This window comes from Mauremys reevesii, linkage group 4 (genome assembly GCF_016161935.1).
Source record: "Mauremys reevesii isolate NIE-2019 linkage group 4, ASM1616193v1, whole genome shotgun sequence".
NCBI lineage: Eukaryota > Metazoa > Chordata > Testudines > Geoemydidae > Mauremys > Mauremys reevesii.
The window spans coordinates 104,127,528-104,146,578 of record NC_052626.1 but is presented as its reverse complement, the minus strand read 5'-3'; the positions used below and the strand labels follow the sequence as shown (position 1 = coordinate 104,146,578).

At 41.9% G+C, this 19,051-nt stretch overlaps 1 protein-coding gene across 6 annotated transcripts in view; it reads right to left on the bottom strand.

Moving 5' to 3' along the window:
* The window catches only part of OTOG (otogelin), a 161,147-nt gene that overhangs the window by 11,036 nt on the left and 131,060 nt on the right, over nucleotides 1-19,051 (bottom strand). For 5 of the 6 annotated variants that reach the window (XM_039537300.1, XM_039537298.1, XM_039537299.1 and 2 more), the window contains 10 exons: nucleotides 18,227-18,331; nucleotides 17,144-17,254; nucleotides 15,296-15,397; nucleotides 14,757-14,855; nucleotides 14,223-14,263; nucleotides 12,665-12,740; nucleotides 10,895-11,073; nucleotides 9,496-9,600; nucleotides 8,904-9,023; nucleotides 6,370-6,415 (listed from right to left, as the gene is read on the bottom strand). In XM_039537300.1, the coding sequence (XP_039393234.1) occupies nucleotides 6,370-6,415; nucleotides 8,904-9,023; nucleotides 9,496-9,600; nucleotides 10,895-11,073; nucleotides 12,665-12,740; nucleotides 14,223-14,263; nucleotides 14,757-14,855; nucleotides 15,296-15,397; nucleotides 17,144-17,254; nucleotides 18,227-18,331 (984 nt within the window). Of the gene's footprint in view, nucleotides 1-6,369; nucleotides 6,416-8,903; nucleotides 9,024-9,495; nucleotides 9,601-10,894; nucleotides 11,074-12,664; nucleotides 12,741-13,759; nucleotides 13,978-14,222; nucleotides 14,264-14,756; nucleotides 14,856-15,295; nucleotides 15,398-17,143; nucleotides 17,255-18,226; nucleotides 18,332-19,051 lie in introns of those variants that run through there. The other variant, XM_039537303.1, reaches the window with a different exon arrangement.

Sequence of the window (19,051 nt, the reverse complement as noted above, 5' to 3'; positions counted from 1 at the left end):
GTATATATTTCCAGAATACTGTCCTGATTTCAATAGATTAGAAAATATGGACTGCTTCTTGTACATATGCTACTGAATGCCTTATAATATTTTAAAGAGTTATTTGAACAGTAAGCTTTAATGAGCAAAGCAATTAGTCTCTACGTTCTACAGCACTATAAACATAAAGCGATTAGCCAACTTTCTAAACGTAGCAAATACACATGCAGCAAACTAAATACTATGCAAATGCATACTACTAACAGTACATTGTTGGCTAACAACAATGCACTGCCCATACAGTGCAAAATGAAAAGAAAAAAACCCCAAACATATCTGAGCTGTTCTGAACAATGAGAAGTTAATACTACAATGCAGCTTTCAAACATGATTTGATGACATGAGGCCTGATGCTCCTATCAGGGAGTACATTGTTGGAAATCAACAATGGTGCTGGTTGACTTGTTCCTACTGATTTCCAAGAAAATGTACCTGAGTTACAGTTAGCGCTAGCTGTAGGTGTGACTGGGCTAACGGGAAATGGGAACAACAATGACATTCCGGAACCTGGTAAGAATATTACATTTTGAACATGTTACACATAACACAAAAGGGTCACTATCACTAGTCAACATTTTATGGTCAGACACACCCATGTTTGAAAAGGAAACTTAAAAAAAGGAAATCGACTTAAAATTTCATTGTGTTATGATGAAGTAGTTATTAAATATAAAATATCTAGAAAACAATAGCAAGAATAGGAGGAAATCAAACAATATTGCTTAGATACTTGTGATGTATTTTGAGCCTATTCTCCCCCTCACTTACACCAGTTTTACCTTAATTTTAACTCTGACGACTTCAATGAAGTTACTCCTGATTTACGCTGGTGTAAGTGAGTGGAGAATCTGACCCTCAAAGTTACTGTTAGACTTAGGGCCAAGAGATGGAAGGAATGTAATTTCCCACAAGAGTTATCTTTGAAAGTTCTCAATGTTTTTGTGAAATTCCTGTAGATTTCATTGCAGGACAATGTTTTAAACTGTAGTTTTACTGCAAAAATTAGAGAGAAAAATCATAGTGATTCATGAGGATAAGGTATTTCAAATGAAGACAAGATGCTAGTGATCCTATTCATAAAATGTCTTATGCAGTTACTATTTATCATGAAAATCTTATTGCCACAGGTTTTTTTTATATTCAGTCTGGGCCATATGATTCATCCAATAAATGCTGGATCTACAAGGTTATACAGCTATACAATCAGTAGTATTAGGAATATGAATTCTGAATTTATTTTTATCCATTGAAAAATATGAATAGGTATTACACATTGCAAATGCAATTTTAAAAAGTTCTGGCTCTAATTTGCTGGTTCGATTTTGTTTTGGAAAATGACGCCCAAAAGAAATGGTCCTGTTTTATCTAAATCCACAAAAAGGTTCTAATTTTGGCCCTTCTGGAAGTATAATATCAAATTATTTTACCAGCTGACAAGAAAGTACACGGCTTTTTTTAAGGCTCTTGGAGAGATTGTTTGTCCACTAGCTGACTTAAATGGCTGTCAGTGCCCTGAGATATAATGTCAGGGGAGGCAATGGCAGCTGGGACAATTGAATGGAGTGCACAGTTATGGGAAAAAATGCATTTCAGAACCAGGGACAAGTGTCAAACAGATTTCTGGCATGCAAAGGACAGAGCCCACCAGGACAAAGGACCCCAAAATCCTTTCTCCTCTTCCCCTAGTTAACAAGAGTGTTGGCAGAGGAAATTGATCTCCCTACTGTGATTTCCAGCCATCACTACCCCAAAAATGTAATTCTTAAATAAAAACATGAGGAACCCTTATCCTGGCTACCCATCTCCCACTGTAGCAGTCTTCAGGTGGTAACCCCAGTGCAGGAAGACAGGAGGACTGGAATCCAAGGAGGGCAGCCCAGGGAGGTAATGAAGTCCCCTCCCACCACTACCAAAGATCCCTGTGCTTCTCTTCCATGGAGCAGGTATGTAGCATCGTCATTTCCCCCACCAGCACCACCGCCCCGCACTGAATCCCTACTATCATCAGAACTGGTTAGGCTATTATTCCACCTGCTTATACTGATGTGTGGGAATTCATCTATCTTCTTATATGTGGGTCTGGTAGTACCATCAACCACTGTGGTTGGCTGACACAGCCCATTAAAAGACCTTGTTTTCAGTTGCCTATAATTTTGCCAAAAGTTAATCATTTGTGCTGAATTTTGCCATGCCAGGTGTCTGCCTCAGAGTGAAGTTTTTTGGAAATTTTCAGTCAAAACATTCAGTGATTTCTGAGAATGAGGCTAAGGAAAAATACACTGTTTTGCTCATGTTGCAAAGTTCTGGCGACCTTTTCTCTTAAGAGCTCCGGAGCCCCCGGCTTTAGATGAGAGGCTCAAAATTTGGCAGGGCAGTGGCCTTTTTGCTGTTCCCATGAAAATCCATCCACATTTGGCTAAATTATAAGCCTTTGAAAAACTGCAGTTCTCACATTGTTAACACAGCTTTCTTAGGTTTTTGTAGCTAAATTCCCTGAAGATTCCATCCAAACTAAGCATGCTGAAGCCTGGGGCTGTGCAGGACTTTCCTTGCAATTGCGGCTCTGGGCTGCTACAGGCCATGCTGGATCTGGGTCCAGCCACCAAATCTGAGGGCAGGGAGGCTCTCTCTCCTGTGCTCGCAATGGCCTCCCTGCTGGGCCCAGGCAGTGTAGAGGAAGAAGCTGCCTGATTTTAATGCAGCAAGGACAAGAACCAAACCTGCAGGAGGTGGCAGGAGAAGTGGATTAGGGCAAGGATCCTTTCGGGGATGGGAGTGGAAACTGGGACTGGAGGATAGCAGGGATGGGGAGAGGGAAACAGACTGAGAATTGGAATAGTAAGAGAGACCATGACTGGCATTTGGAGCCTGCAGTGAAGACTGGGCTTAGGATGGTAGAATGGAACTGAGATCCAGGGTGGAGGGACTGGATCTGTCTGGGCCAGGAAACTGGGACAAGGAGTTGGGGAGGGATTAGGGGCAGGGAAACTGGGAACCAGTGTGTGTTGGGGGGTGGAATGAGATCAGATGAGTAGCCAAGGAGGATGACTGGAACTGAGAACTAGTGGAGTGTGAGGAAGGAGCTGAGAGGGGGAATGGAGATAGATCTGACAAGGAGACAAGGTGTGAGGGGAGAACTGGATCTGCCTGGGCAAAGAGACTAGGACAAGGAGCTGGGGGAATGGACACTGAGATTGAATGAGGAGCCAGGGATGGATACTAGGACTGAGAGAAGGGTGACCAGAGAGCAAGTGTGAAAAATCGGGATGGGGGTGGGGGGCAGTAGGAGCCCATATAAAAAAGAAGCCCCAAATATCAGGACTGTCCCTATAAAATCAGGACATCTGGTCACCCTAACTGAGAGTCAGTGGTGATGGAAAATATGGGCAACATCTGCTAGAGGTCAGGATGGGAGAGAGAGACAGACAGACAGATCAGATGAGGAGTCAGGAAAGGAGTAGAGTGGAGACTAGGACTGGCTAGGCAAAGATACTGGGGACTAGGAGCTGGAAATTAGAAATGGCTGGGCAAGGAGACTGGGACTGAAGGTCAGAGACTGAATGGGGAGTCCAGATGGATGAGACTAGGACTTGCTGGGCAAGGAGACTGAGACTGGAATGACAATCTTGGGGAGTGGAGGGAGGGACTGCCAAGGTGAAGAGAATGGGACTGGGAGGGGCAGCCTAGTGTGGGGAAAAAGACAAGACTGTGACAGGTTGAATGGGATAGGGTAGAAGCGATCAAGCTTGGGGGAATGGTCAGAAAAGTCTGTGCCCACTAGAGCACACCTCCAATCCTGGAATGGAACCCAGGATTCCCGAGGCTCATCATTGTTTTGCTATCAGCAAATATCTCTGAAACCCACTGGCAAAGCATCTCATCCCCCTCTAGTGACGGTCCACATAGAAGATGACAATCTACTGTATCAGTTACTCCACTAGCTCAAAGGCAGAGATCTGTGGGGTGGATCTAAAGGTTCCAAACCTGCTGATGGCCCAGGTGTGTCTCAATATGATGCCACATGATGAAATTTCTGATGAGCCTCAGGAATCCTGGCTTCCATTCCAGGCTCTGGAGGAGAGTGTGCTCTAGTGGGCACAGACTCTTCTGCGCTGTTGCTGGGAGTACCTTTCCCAGATCTGAGGAAGAGCTCTGTGTGGCTCAAAAGCTTGTCTCTCTGGCCAACAGAAATTGGTCCAATGAAACATATTACCTCACGTACCCTGTAAAGATTCTGTGGTATTCTTCATAATGCTAACTTCAGTATCCTGGCCAACCTGGGTAATTACTCTGTTTAGTTAAAATTCAACTACTTCAAAATTTGGAGAATTTACAAGTTCCATTACATTTTAAAATGTTTCCCAACAAATTCTGGTATGAAATGAGATACTTCGCAATAAATGTGTGGTATTGCTATATTATAATGTGCAATTCTGCATTTAAGAAAGACGACTTGAGGATTCTCAGATAATATGTTGATCTATGAGATCATGTGAGCATAATTAGCCTATAGTATTGTTACATGGAATCATGGAAAAACCTCTCTTTATTGCCTTAACGCAAGGCTAGAATAAATTGTATTTAACCAATATCCTGTAAAGTATAAATAGCCACCAGATTTCCCTCCTCCTCCTCTTAATCAACAATTTTCCTCCTCAGAAAAAAAAAAAAAAGATCATTCGTTTCTAGTTTAAAAAAAAAAAGCAAAATAAGGATAGAGGAAAAGAGACCAAATATTTATGTCTATATAGTAGAATCTTAAAAAACCCTAAATAATATAAATCAGGGGAAATTATTGCTTATTGTAATATTTGTTATGTCCCTTTAAACCAATTACATGTGATAGCTAATGTTTGTGCAGCACCTTGCACATGTAAAGTACTATAGAAATGAAAGAGATGCTCTATATCTTAGAAGTCACTCCCATAAGTTTCATGATTTTATTATACCTCCCAGGCAACTGGGAAACTTTACTGAAGCAGAAAGAAAAAGGGTGGTTCTTCAGAATAAAGATTAAAACTAGTAGCAGTGACTTCTAAGATATGGAACATCTCTTTCACTTCTATAGCACTTTATATGTGCAAGGTGCTGCACAAATATTAGCTAACTGAGCCCCTCAGTCCTCTGGGAAGTTTAAACATAAGAACATAAGAATGGCCATACTGGGTCAGATCAAAGATCCATCTAGCCCAGTATCCTGTCTACCGACAGTGGCCAATGTCAGGTCCCCCAGAGGGAGTGAACCTAACAGGCAATGATCAAGTGATCTCTCTCCTGCCATCCATCTCCACCCTCTGACAAACAGAGGCTAGGGACACCATTCCTTATCCATCTTGGCTAATAGCCATTAATGGACTTAAGTTTGCTTGCTCCTGTGAGCCTCAACACAACTGTGAGGAAGAGCATCTCCATTTTACAGATGAAAAACCAGAGACAGAGAAGGCAATGGCCATATTCTGCCAACCTGGCTCATATTGAGTAGTCCAATACCTGACTCCACAAGTAGTTCCATTCCTTTCTGTGGAGCTACTAGATGAGTAAGGCACAGCACAGCATCAGTAAGGTGACAGAACCTGGCCCAAAGTGACTTGCCAATTCCTCACAGCACATCACTAGGCGAGCTGGGGGCAGAGTTTAGGACTTGCTATCTCCTAACCTGTTGGTCAGTCTCCCAGAACATGCTGCCTCTCATAAAGGTAGTCTGCACAACATTTGACTCCTCAAACTCCATTTTACTTCAGTCAATTGCATATGAGTTTAAATAATGTTTGCCATAAACATCTATTTATTTATACTCATATTATATTCAAATTTATATTCATTTAAATTTTTACTGGTATGAAGATAAATTTTTAAATCCTATGTTAAAGGAAATACAAATAATTTTATTAAATTGTTGTGACTTACGACAAGAATATCTGAACAGATAAAACACTGATCTTGAAGGATTAAAGTAGAATTAAACACTCATTTGCAGGTTAATTTGGAGAGGATAGGTGCACTTCAAAGCCATCAGGCCAAATACTGACCTCATAAGAGTCAATGGCAAAAACTCTAACTTTAATGGAGAGTTTGTCTCACTGGATTTTGGAAGTATCATATTAGAACATAAAAAGGACTCTGGATCTGATCTCACACCAGTTTTATTCTAGTCTAACTCCATTAGCTCCAGTCAATATACTTCTGACAAGTATTAGTAAAGGCCATCCTTCTTCTCGTGTCAATGAGGTCAGAATCAAGCCCTCATGAAACCGTAAGCCAGTCTTGCTCCTATTATAATCACATGCTAAATGGACTTTTCTGATTCCTGAAGTCTCATTAGTCACTCACATGTTTTGCAGCATCCCTCTAGAAAGGGCACAGCATAACCTCCAATCTAAACAAAAAAGAAAAACAAACATTAGAATAATTTCTTAATCATAACACCTACATACCAGTGCTATTAGAGGTGACTTCCCTTATTCTATTCTGACCTACAATTCCATGCAACCTCATTAACGTCAGTGGTTTGGATCAGGGAAGAAATTGGCCTTAAATGATTTAACTTGAGCTTATTAACACATGTGAATATTCAGTAGTTGTCATTAATCATTATCATAGTGGTACCTGAACAGAACTTAGAACAGATTCTACCATGTGATTCTGGAAAGTAAATGTTGATGCTTTGCAGACCACAGTTATGGTAACAAAACTGATCTTGAGTTAATTCTCATAAAAAGAAATCTCTGCTCAGCAAAATGTCCATTCTAGCCACGGCTCACTGTCTTTGACATTGTAAGATGGAGCACCAACTGGAGTAAAGTAGACAGAATAATTACAGTCCATGTCAAAGCATTCTTAAATAATTTCACCGTGGTACTGGGTCAGTTACAGTGTCCCATTTCACTCCTACAAGCCAAAGTGATCTCTTCAACTTTGTTTCATCAGGTCTCTCACATGGTGATCACCGAAAAAGTACTGAAACTTTCTTGCTTTCTCAAAAACTCCAAAAGATGAAAGAAGGAGAAGACTTTTCTACTAACTTTACTTTTGCTAAACCCTTTTTGCTCTTCCACATCTGCCATTTTAGGGGCTAGAATGGAAAATATCTTCTACCTAACTGGGCCTCTGTTTTCTGACGGACCACTCCATTCCTGTCATCTAGGAAGGGGTATTACAGACGTATAGTTCCTTTAAGACTGTTCCCTGGTTTAGTACCCTCACATGCACACCCCACCACAGAATTAAGAGAGAACTATACAAAATAATTCCATAGAGTACATTTTCTGGTTACTTTGTCCAGACTAATTTTATGCATTCAGACCAATGGAAGTTTCATGACCTCCCCTCCTCTGCAAGACTATACCACAGTCTCATATATCTTACTATTGGGAAGATTTTCCTGATATTCAGCTTAAATTTTCCATCATTTTTATGAGTTAAATTGCCATATACAGTAAGTAAGTTAGAAAAGAGAAGTCTATGATTGTCATGACCCAGTGTCCCCAGCAGGCACACTCCAACCCTCCATCTGGCAGTAGGGTTGTCAGGCATCCAGTTTTCTTCTGGAATGGCTGGTCAAAAAGAGACCCTGGTGGCTCTGGTCAGCACTGCTGACCGGGCCATTAAAAGTCCAGTTGGTGGTGCAGCAGGGCTAAGGCAGGATCCCTGGAAGTGGCTGGCATATTCAGCACATAGGTTCAGGGGTGATAAAGGGAAGCTCTGCATACTGTCCCCACCCCTAGTGCCGCCTCTCCAGCTCCCATTGGCCGGGAACCAATGGGAGCTGCGGGGGCGGCACCTGCAGGCGTGAGGGCAGCACACAGAGCCTCCCATCCACCTATGGGCCGGACATAGCTTCTGGGAGCAGCATGGAGCCAGGGCCATAGCTCCACTGCACCATCGACTGGGAACTGACTGAATTAAGTGCTGCCTGGCCAAAGTTCGGAGTTCGCACCCCAACCCCCTGCCTCAGTTGGAACACCCTCCTGCACCCAACCCCCTCCCAAACCCTGCACGCCCACCCTCACCACAACCCCCTGTCCCAGGTTGGAACCCCCTCCTGCACCCAAACTCCCAGAGCCCGCACCCCTTCCCACACTCCAAACCCCTTGGCCCTAGCCCAGAGCCCCTTCCTGTGCCCCAAACCCCTCATCCCCGGCCCCACCCCAGAGCCTGCACTCCCAGGGCGGGGAACAGGAGGGTTGAATGGGGGCAGGGATTGGAGGCGCACTCAGGAATGAGAGGAGGGGTTGGATAGGGTAGTGGGGGGCAGTCAGGGGGTCTGGGTGTGGTCAGGGAACAGGGAGGGTTGGATGGGGCAGGGGTCCCAGGGGCATAATGGGGCAAGAAGCGGGGGGGGGGGTGTCAGATATGGGGCTGGGGCTGGACCACACCTGGATGTTTGGGGAGGCACAGCCTCCCCTAACCGGCCCTCCATACAATTTTGGAACCCCAATGTGGCCCTCAGGCCAAAACGTTTGCCCACCCCTGCTATACTCCGACTCTGACTACTAGGTCTAGTCACTCACGACCCAGCTGTGACAATGATCAAACCCAGAAGTGCTTGCAGTTTTGGACAGCTGCGTCAGGCTAAGCTTGGCATTACAAACCTGCTTGAAAGGGGGACGTATCCTCTCAGAATATGGAGTGTCCTTTACAGTTTTGTAGCCCAGGAAGCTTGCTGATCCAGCAAATGTGTAGGCAAAAGTTTTGTATAGTTAGAGTACTTAGAGCAGTCAACATTTTGCTTTTAAAGATCTAAGCAGACACTATAATTTTTCCCCTTCTTGAGATGATTGGAAGACTTTAGAACAGTCAAAAATAAAATTTCAAATGCAAATATAAACTATAACAATGAAATAAACTGTCTAAAAAATACTGACCTTCACACATTCAGTTTCATTAAAGGGTGGGCAGCTCATGGAAGATGAAATTAAAACTGGTCCTACTGCTGTGGTTGTGCAGTCATACTTGACACAGTTTGAAATCCAAGTAATACCGGGCTGTTTAAAAATTGTAAAATATTACCCTCACCAGAACTTGGGACAAGACGTCACTAGTTGTTATTTTTATTTCTGAAAACAATGCAATAAAACACAGCCCTATCTGAATTAGTACAAAGATACCTCCTGCAAAATACAATTTAGATGGAACTTTTAAAGCATAAAATTATAGTGAGGATCACTAAAAAAGCATAATCAAGATGTAATCTATTTCAGTGATACAGCAAGAGAGCCTATTTCTCGGTTTGGTTTTACATTTTTTTTTTAAAAGAGGCATCAGTTCAATTATTATTGTTGAAACATAAATGCATTGCTAACATAAGGACAAATACGTCCTTCAGTGCACATGCAATGGGAACCATGCCCAAGTCAGATGTCAGAATTTACATATAGCATCTAGTTAAGTTTTGGGTCACTTCTCGGTATTTTCAAAAGGTAATTTATTTATTTATTTTTAACAAAAAAAACTTACCTTAAAATTGGAGACTGTCCCATTGCGGAAAGTGTGGAGACAAGATACATTCTTACAGTGACCACAGCAAGTTGTTAAATCTTTTGGAGGCTCGTATACTTGATTCTGCAAAAATCAAACGTGTTAGTCCTGCTAGATAACAAGACAGAGAATAGATATTATAATTGTTTTTAATATATTGATACCATGTTAGTTTCATGGGTTAGATTTTTCAGGCTGGTATGAAGCTTTTAGAATTATTATTTTACATTTCACTCTACAGCTTATACACTCACTTTTTATAAGATGTTACTGAGCTTGATCCAGCTTTCACTGCCATCAATGCGAAGAGACTGACTTTGAGAGATGAATTGGGCCCTTTGCAATTTTTAAATAGTGCATGTGACTGCTTATCCAACAATCAATGTGCTTTTGAATTCTGATGTATTACACATTGTAATCAATATGTATTCAGGAAAATTCATACACTAAAGACAGAGAAAAAGACTTTTGCTGTGGATTAATTCACAGTATTTTGTACGGAGACAAGATGACACTTCGGCTGTGTGGGGGATAGGGGTTATATAGTTCATTTTTTTTTACAGGATTTCTAGTAAAGTTTTTCTTCATTTTTACAAATATTCAGCTAGAGCCAATTTCTAGTTGCTATTTGCGCACCAAAGAAGCTGAGGCTAGAGGGGAAAGTGGGGTAGAAGTGTTCTATTTCTTCTCTAGGAATTTATACCTCTCATCATGATATCTTAGTGTTACACACCAGTACTGGCTCTTCTGAAACCAGAGATGGGCCCCAGTTCTGAGCCCCCTTGCATTCTCTGGATGCTCAGATCATCATCTGGACTTTCAAGCTAGGTCCTACTTCTATAATGGGCCAACGTAAAAACCGATTTAAGCAGCCCTGAGGAAGTTCAGCTCCAAATGTGGATCTGAATTTTGTGGCAAAGGCTAATCCCAACTCGTAGAGTGGCTGATCCACATGTCCTCCATGAGTAGAGCTGAACAGGGGTTATTCTGGGGTGAAGTCTAGGGTTCAAAAGTTAAGTTTGTTTAGTTTACCATGCATGTTCTATGATCCAGCCAGCCACAGCCTCCTATACCCCCAACTCATGCAGATACTTTTGCAAAATAATTTGCACAGGAAAGCACCGAATAGGTCTAGGCCAGCCAGCATACAGAAGCATTAAAGTTTGCTGCATTAATGGGGGCCAGAGTTTGACCTTAAATTTACATTATTATTAACAGCGCACAATTTTAATCAGAAGAGCTACAATAGATCATTAAGGAAGGAGCTCATAGTTGGTTAATCTCAGCACCCAGTTCCTATGAATATAATCAATGAAAGTCATAGTTTAATCAAGATTACTAAACACAAAATGAATGTCTAAAATTGTGAATTTCTTACAGCTTCACACTTGATGACACAGTTTGTCCAGGAGATATTTATCCTGTAGTATTTGGTGGAGGGATCAATCATGTTTGTGCAATAAGCAGTATAGCAAATGCCATCAGGTGTGTGTTCCATAATTGTCTGTCCAGGACGCAGTACTCCTCTCTCGTTACTCAGACACACCTTGTCTCTCACTGCAACAGTATATAAAAATATACAACACACTCACACAAATCACTTTGGCTTTACAACAGCTAAACAAAAGGTAATGTTTATTACAGAGTGACTAGGAAGACAAAAGCTAATGTCGTGTTTAATATATCTTTAAAAAAAATGGGGTCAGAGCCTCAACTGAAGGAAATTGGCACGGTTCAATTGACTTCAATACAGCGACACCAGTTTACTCCAGCTGAGCACCTAGCCCTATGGCTTTAATAAGAATGTTTAATTGCATTCACTACAGCCCCAAAATTGTTCCTACCATAACAATGCCAGATATGTAGCAGTGGATAGAATATTCCATTATTAGGAGCCTTACAATGACTGTAGGCAAAAGGCCGTACAATCAGTGCTTAATTTGTGCTGGGGCTTGCCAGGACTGAGCCCCAGCACCTCTAGGCTTGGCAGTTCATAGCCCCAGCACCTCTGGTTTGCTGCATCAGTTATGAAAGCAAAAAAAATTGCTTGAGCCCGGCACCTCTTTCATTCCAAATTAAGCCCTGTATACACTCCTCTGGCTGTGTACATCTGGGTGAAAGGGAAACACGTGTATATTTATATAATGGAGAAGAATTACTGACATACAATCATACATACATATCAGGGTACAACATAAGAGTTTGAGGCCACACCCAAAGAACTTCACACATACTGCAGTCTGGAGATCTGCAGGAACTGAAAGTGGAGACCTAACAGATTGCATTTCATGTGCAGGACTGGATCAAAGCAAATTAACCAACAGTTAATGTGTGTCAGCAGGGTGAATGCAGGCAATAGAGCATGGCAGGCTAGCGCAGGATAAAATCACACCCCAGCTTTCCAAGAACTAAAATGTTTGTGTATACAAGCCCCTAGACCAGAAATAACAACATGTCTTTGCAGCAGGTGCCACTGACTCCATCCAACCTGCAACCCTTAATATGGCTTACTGAGTACCGTGTGTGAATTCCTGCTCCACAGAGCAGCACAAGTCTGAGGCTCTTCTGGCCTCATTCTGTACTTTCTGAGATATGCTTTGCAGCATATCTCAGAAGCATGAGATATGCTTCTGCACAGCATTGAGCATTGCGACTTCCATCCTGCAAAGCACTTGAGCACATACTTAACTTGCAGCACCTGTGCCGCAGTCTCATAATGGATCAATGGAACTACTCAAGGGCTAGAAGTTAAGCATATCCTTTACATGCTTTGCTGGGCTGGGGCTAGTGCTCAGTACTGCAGGACTGAGCCCCGTGAAGAGAAACATGCTGCTTGAATTAGCTGTTCATCAGCATCTCAGCACTGCCTCCAACTCATGTCCCCAATTGCCCTGCCCTGCTCTCCTGCAGTGGGAATTATGTCCAGGTATGCAGGGGGGAGGCTGTACACAACTATGCAGTTAGTGAGAGAGCCTAACATGTACCCTCCTTTTTCTCTGCTCCATCCCACAACCCTATGTGTGGGTATTTCAATGAATTCTTGCCCCTCGGTGCCAGGCTTCAGAAGTGAATGCATGGTCCACAGCAGGTGATCCACCCTTAGCACTGTAGGGGATATGTCTTTGACACAAACTCTTCTCCGACTTACCGCACTTGTACTTAGTACAGCCACAAACATTTTCTGTGCTGTTTTGAAACTGTTCATCTATCTGCAGTTTCTCCCCCTATCCACACAAAAGAAAAAAAGAGAATGTGATGTCACAAACAAGTGTTTGCCTGTTTGATTTTTCTCCCTTAAACTTTCACTTCAGGGCTAAGTGGCATAGTTAATACACTAGTCCAGGGGTAGGCAACCTATAGCACGAAGGCGGCACACAAGCTGATTTTCAGTGGCACTCACACTGTCCGGGTCCTAGCCACTGGTCCAGTGGGCTCTGCATTTTAATTTAATTTTAAATGAAGCTTCTTAAATATTTAAAAAACTTTATTTACTTTACATACAACAATAGTTTAGTTATATATTATAGACTTCTAGAAAGAGACCTTCTAAAAACATTAAAATGTATTACTGGCACATGAAACCTTAAATTAGAGTGAATAAATGAAGACTCGGCCCACCACTTCTGAAAGGTTGCCGACCCCTGCACTAGTCTTTTACCTCTGAAGCCTTGACTGGAATCTGACTTTGGTCACCCACAAGTGAAAATTAGTTTAGTAGCTGTGACTTATTGGACATTTGTTTATGCCTCCAAAGTGAGAATGATTACAGTATAAGAAGAGTTTGAAACTGAAGTGGAAAGGCCACGGCAGGTCAAGACTGAAATCCAGTGGCACACCCATTAATGGAAATCTGCCTACTGTATGGGCCATGTCATTTGCTGGGATAACTCCACTGATGTGAATGGAATTATACAAGCAGAGAATATGATCCTACATTTTACATAGTGCATATGAAAGAAAATTGGCCAAAGATTAATCAAATTCATCCCTTCCTCCCGCTCTCCCGCTCCAAACAAACCTCTAAAAACCTATTAATAACAGCTTTATTGTTAGCTTTTTCTAAACAGTTATACTATAATATTTCATGGAGAGAAAAATACTATTTGTTCATTAAAATGTTAAATTACATTTGTTATTGATTATTCCAAGGATAGTACATTTTTCTGGATAAAATAATCACAATGAATTCAAAATATATTCATCCCGCAAAGTAATGAAGCCTGTGCCGAACCTTAAGCGCGTGAGAAGAATGCACGTAAGCAGTCCCATTGAAACATGACTAAGTGTTTTACTGAATCAGAGCCTGATATTTAAAAAACACTGACATATTCATCATGACAGGATAGTATTAAATTAATGATAATGTAAGTCTTTAATTTCTGACAGAATAAATGCTAAATCCTGTCCTCTGATGTGTGCATGCAGTTCCTGTGTCTGTATTTTTCAGGGCGGGATTTGATCCTAAAAGAGAAAAGCAAATTGATACCTGCTAGTCATTTTAGTCTGCATGATTTTTTTTCTTAGGTTTTAAACCATGTTCATGACTAACATTTCAGCTTTATTATTCCATAATTATCTAATCTATCCACTAAAGCAATGTAAAAAGAGGAGAAAGATAAAGAAGTTCATCATAATTTACTGACGCTTTAAATATTTTTGCTAAGAAAATTCTAAAATAATTCATTTTAACAAGACGGATTCCATACCAGTTTGCACTGAGGTTTAGCGATTGTATCACATGCACATTCTAAAATAAAACAAAAACAGAAATTGTCATTCAGAAAAGTATCTTGCCTTTTGCATTAAAACAAAAAAGTGTCAAACAGCACCAAGTAGTCACTACAGAAGCCCTGCTGGCTTTTGAAACATCTCCTGCTGAGCCCAATACTGTGGAGACAAATTGCACCTGACTTCTGTTCCAGCCTGACCCCCAATCCCAAATAAATGGATCCCATAGACCACTTTGCCCTGTAGCTATTAGAACTATTTATTTTACGATCTCTCTGAAAAAAGAAAAAATCTGGTAGATTAAGAGATTCCTTGCTTTGAGCTGGCTACTCCCTATTTCATCTGCGCACCAGCACCTCTACATGGGAGACATATCCAAAACAGCCTGCACCCTGGGCAAGTTAACAGCTGAATAACTCTGATTATTTTGTAGCCTTCAGGCTAAAAGGCCACAGAGATCTTACCAGCTCAACAGGATCTAACATAGTTAAAATGAACACAGATCATTTTACCACATGTACGATAGGGACAACACTTTTCTGGGCTCCAAACTTCCACCAAAGACATTCCTAGTGCACACTGGAATTCATGGCAACGATAAGTTTCACAAACTAAAAGAAAGAAAAAAATACCTTCAACATGTGGTTATAAATATTTTAATATTTTTTTTTATGAACAGAAACACAAAGCACAGGCAATGAATTGCTCACTCATGAAAAGCTCCAGCCGGGGTGGAGTGTGAGGAGTTGCATTTAAAATTGTTTTACAATGCTCCATGTTGATCTCGATTAATCTCCACTATTCAGTGCCAGGAATGACCAGTACCCAGGCATGACACAGATGTATAGATGTTGCTTTATGAACATGATATTTTAAACATTATAAGAGTATAGGTTCAGCACTGGAGAGGACAGAATTATATGCCCAACAGGAGAGAGATATCCATTCCACCATTTATAGCACTGAACATTTATTACTAGGAAATTCAGTTCAGTGACTCTATTATTTTCATTTAAGAATCACAAAAAAAAAAAAAATCAAATCAACTTACCACACTGGTATGCAGGGCAACATCTATCCGTAGTGTTGCCATCCACGATAAGCACTTCTCCTTCCTGACATTTTGGTATCTGATCAGAGCAAACCCCACATGCTGAAGAAAATAAAGATTTAAATACAAGAAAGGAAGGGAACTGAAAATGTTATTGAGACATAGCACACAAGATCTTGCTAATTGTAACTGTATTTTGCCTGCTGAGTCACTCAGCTGTCTTACAGCACCCTCAGTCTGCCTGAACATAAACACAGTACACCCTCGCCATAATGAACCCCTGGGAATCCAAGACATTTGTTTGTTATAGCCAGGGGTTCACTATACTGAAAGAGCACTGCTGGACTGATATCTCAAGCCCTGCAGCAGGAGCTAAGAACTCCTCCAGCCCTGGGCCACAGCCTGAGCAGACAGCTCTCTGCTCCCTGCCATAGCCCCGAGGCCAGAGAAGCTCTGAGCTCCCTACTGCAGTGGCAGGGCTCCAGGTGGGATCCAGGGATCAGGTTCACAATAGCCCAAGATTCATAATTGTTAAAGGCTTTATAGTGAGGATGTACTGCATCTTTGATTCCCAACAAAAGGCTTTATCCCTGACACCTGTTGTATCCTCTTACTTGAACTTGCAGCAAAAACACAGTATTGAATTTTTGGTATCACAAGCATTTCTAGTTGAAAGATTTATGACATCAAACACAGGCAAAAGGATAACGGGTTGTGCAGGAGAAAGCTCCACACTCAACACACAACTTCCATGCTAACAGAGTGAGCATAGAAAGCTGTCAGCAATGAAAATTCCTTTGGTACAAATGCATTTAAGGTTTGTCCCAGGTGGAAGTCTTTACTGAAACCCCAGCTATTTGACAGTTTTTCTTTAATGCCTTAAAGGTTGCATGCGTGCCAGGAAGATTCACCCTGTGCTCCACTGAAATCAATAGAGTGCAAAAACAAAGGGTATACTCGAGGGACACATACAGGACAGTTTATTGGCTGTACGGCAAAGATCTATACTGCAGCAAGTGGAAATCTTGCATGATGCCAAGAGTGTTATTTTATTATTGATCTACACCAACAGTTCTCACACTTATTTGATCAGGCCCCCCTTCTTTGTGTCTGTAGTCATTTATGCGCCCCCCCCATACACAAGTACATATACCGCAACCCAGTTCTGAAGGCAGCACCATGCCAGCAGCAGCACAGAAGTAAGGGTGGCAATGTGAAAAGTGATATTCATCGTTATCACTTTCCACAGCAGACTTAGTGCCACATTGCCACTCCTGCACTGCTGCTGCCACGCTGGGGCTGACAGCCGGAGCCCCGCCTCCTCCAGGTGAAGAATTGGGGTGGGAGGAGCCTGAGCCCAGGCTGCCTCTTGGAGAGGGAATGGGGCGGAAGGAAAGCCTGAGCCTGGGTGATGAGGCTCCAGCTGTCCCCTTTATCTCTGCCTCACAGGTGTGCACAGCCCTTCTGCATGAGCCCCAGCCACCCAGGGCTGACAGCCATAGCTCTAAAAAAAAGGCACACTGCTTATGCCTCCCTTGAGAGCCCCCTCCCCCATAGTTTGAGAGCTGCTGATCTACACTGGCCCAGCCCTCAATCCCCATTCCATGGAATCCCCAGCTCTGCTACAACATCATGCAGGGCTGTTTTGAAGCTCCCCAAAAAACCGCACATGGGATGGTGTCTTCTGTTTCCCTTGTCCTATACACGCAACAAACAGTTTTTAAATGGCATCTGGGCTTTAAACAGCTGTGTTGGGTGCCCCAGTGTGGCCTTAAATGATACATGATTATCCAGTTATCCTTGCCTATATGCTAACACGCACAGTCACATTAAGTGAAGATATCATACCACATATATAAGATATGCAGCAGGTCCCCTCCACACGAGCAGCAATCAGAGTTTGGTCTTCTCGGCAGTTCTGACTCTGCTCCACTGGTTCACACTTGGATGGGTCACATTCTAAAACAAGCACAAAACATTTTTTGTTAAATGTCAATCTTTGGGCAAAAGTATGGTGCCCCCCCTTGCCTGCAAGAGCAAAGGGGGGAGGCACTATAGCATCACCAAGGTCAAGCCAATCTCAGAACAACGTATCTATGTATTTAGATTTATGAAATAATAAACCAAAAGGCACCTACATCCCAGACACTGGACTCTTGTGAAAATAACATTCTCCATAAGCACTCATTTTCATCCCTTCAACTAAATACACCACAGAGGAAGGTAAGTAGACAACAACATCATGCAAACTGCATGCAGAAAATAAAACGAAGGGAAGAGCACAGGAGGAATTTCTGCCTCTTCTTACCTAAGACTGGGAGGAGGAGAGCAGCTGAGTGGGGCTTCCTGAGCCGTCTGGGTTGTGCAGGACAGTCACAGACAGAACAGCTCAGGAGGTAGCAAACTCATCAGCACTCTTTACATCTGAACTGAAGAAGGAGCTGCATGTGCTAACCTCAGTGCCTGCTTCCAGGCACCAGCAGGCAGAGAGGAGATCATAGTCTTGCAACCCCAAGTCACTGGGACAGAGCCCTTTAGAGCAGAGGAACACAGCTATGCATGTTAGTCGTGCCCTTGGCTCAGCACTCCACAGAGTGCTAGGTCACATTTCTGCCTGATCCTAGCACAGAAGGCTACTTTGCCAGTGCACCTGCACAAGATGCACTAGAATCCAACCCTGGGTTTACAAGTGAAAGAGAGCTCTGTACAGGCATAATGATGTCTGCACTGACATTTTTTTCCTGTGAAACTCAATCCATTTTTGCAAATGGTTTATAGTTTCACTCCAAAATTTTCACACTATGAAATCCTGCAAGAACTTCTAATCTGTAGCACATCAGAATAAGTTTGAATATTGCAAAATGCTGGTATAATACAGACATTTCTGCCAAAAATAGTTCTCTGTTTTTACTTCTTCATAAAAATACCTACCACAAGTGTAATTGGGACAACAGGAATCTTCACGATAGTAAGTGACTAGCTTTTCCAGGCCCTTACATTCAGGGATAAAGGATTCACAAAAGCTCTGATTACAAACTATTAAAAAAAAACATACAAAAAAGAAATGATGAACTTCTACAATATTCAGTACAGGTCTGTTATGTTAAATGGAAAACATCAAGTTGTGTTTCATTTTTTTTTAAACAAACAATAAAACACATGCAAAAAGACTAATAGTGGGATTTTCAAAAGCACTCAGCATTAGCCGAACTCTCACTGGAAGCAGAGTTAGGCTAAAGCTGAGCACTTCGGAGATTGACCAGATGTCCCGATTTTATAGGGACAGTCCCAATTTTGGGGTCTTTGTCTTATATAGGGTCCTATTACCCCCCACCCCCGTCCTGATTTTTCACATTTGCTGTCTGGTCACCCTAAACACTTGTGAAAATCCAACTTTAAAAATCTATTCCCCCTGGAGAACTCTTTGCAACAATCTGATCTCAATCTGTCATAGGCATGAACAATGATAGTCACTTGTAACATTTGTTTTTGAATGTGGGATCTTCAAGAAACGTTTGCATATAAAGTTTCCCTAATTCTGATATGATTTTTTGCTACCAATTTACTTTGCAAAGAGGCTAAATGATCTCTATATTTCTTCGAAATTAGGGATTATTCTGTTGATTTATTTTTATTGGCCAATTAAAAGAATCTATAGACTCTAGCCTGTAACTGCTTTCAATAGTTGCTAGATGTAAGATTCATTCAAAAAAGCAACAAATCCAGCTGCAAATTCAGATCCACATAAAGAAGCCA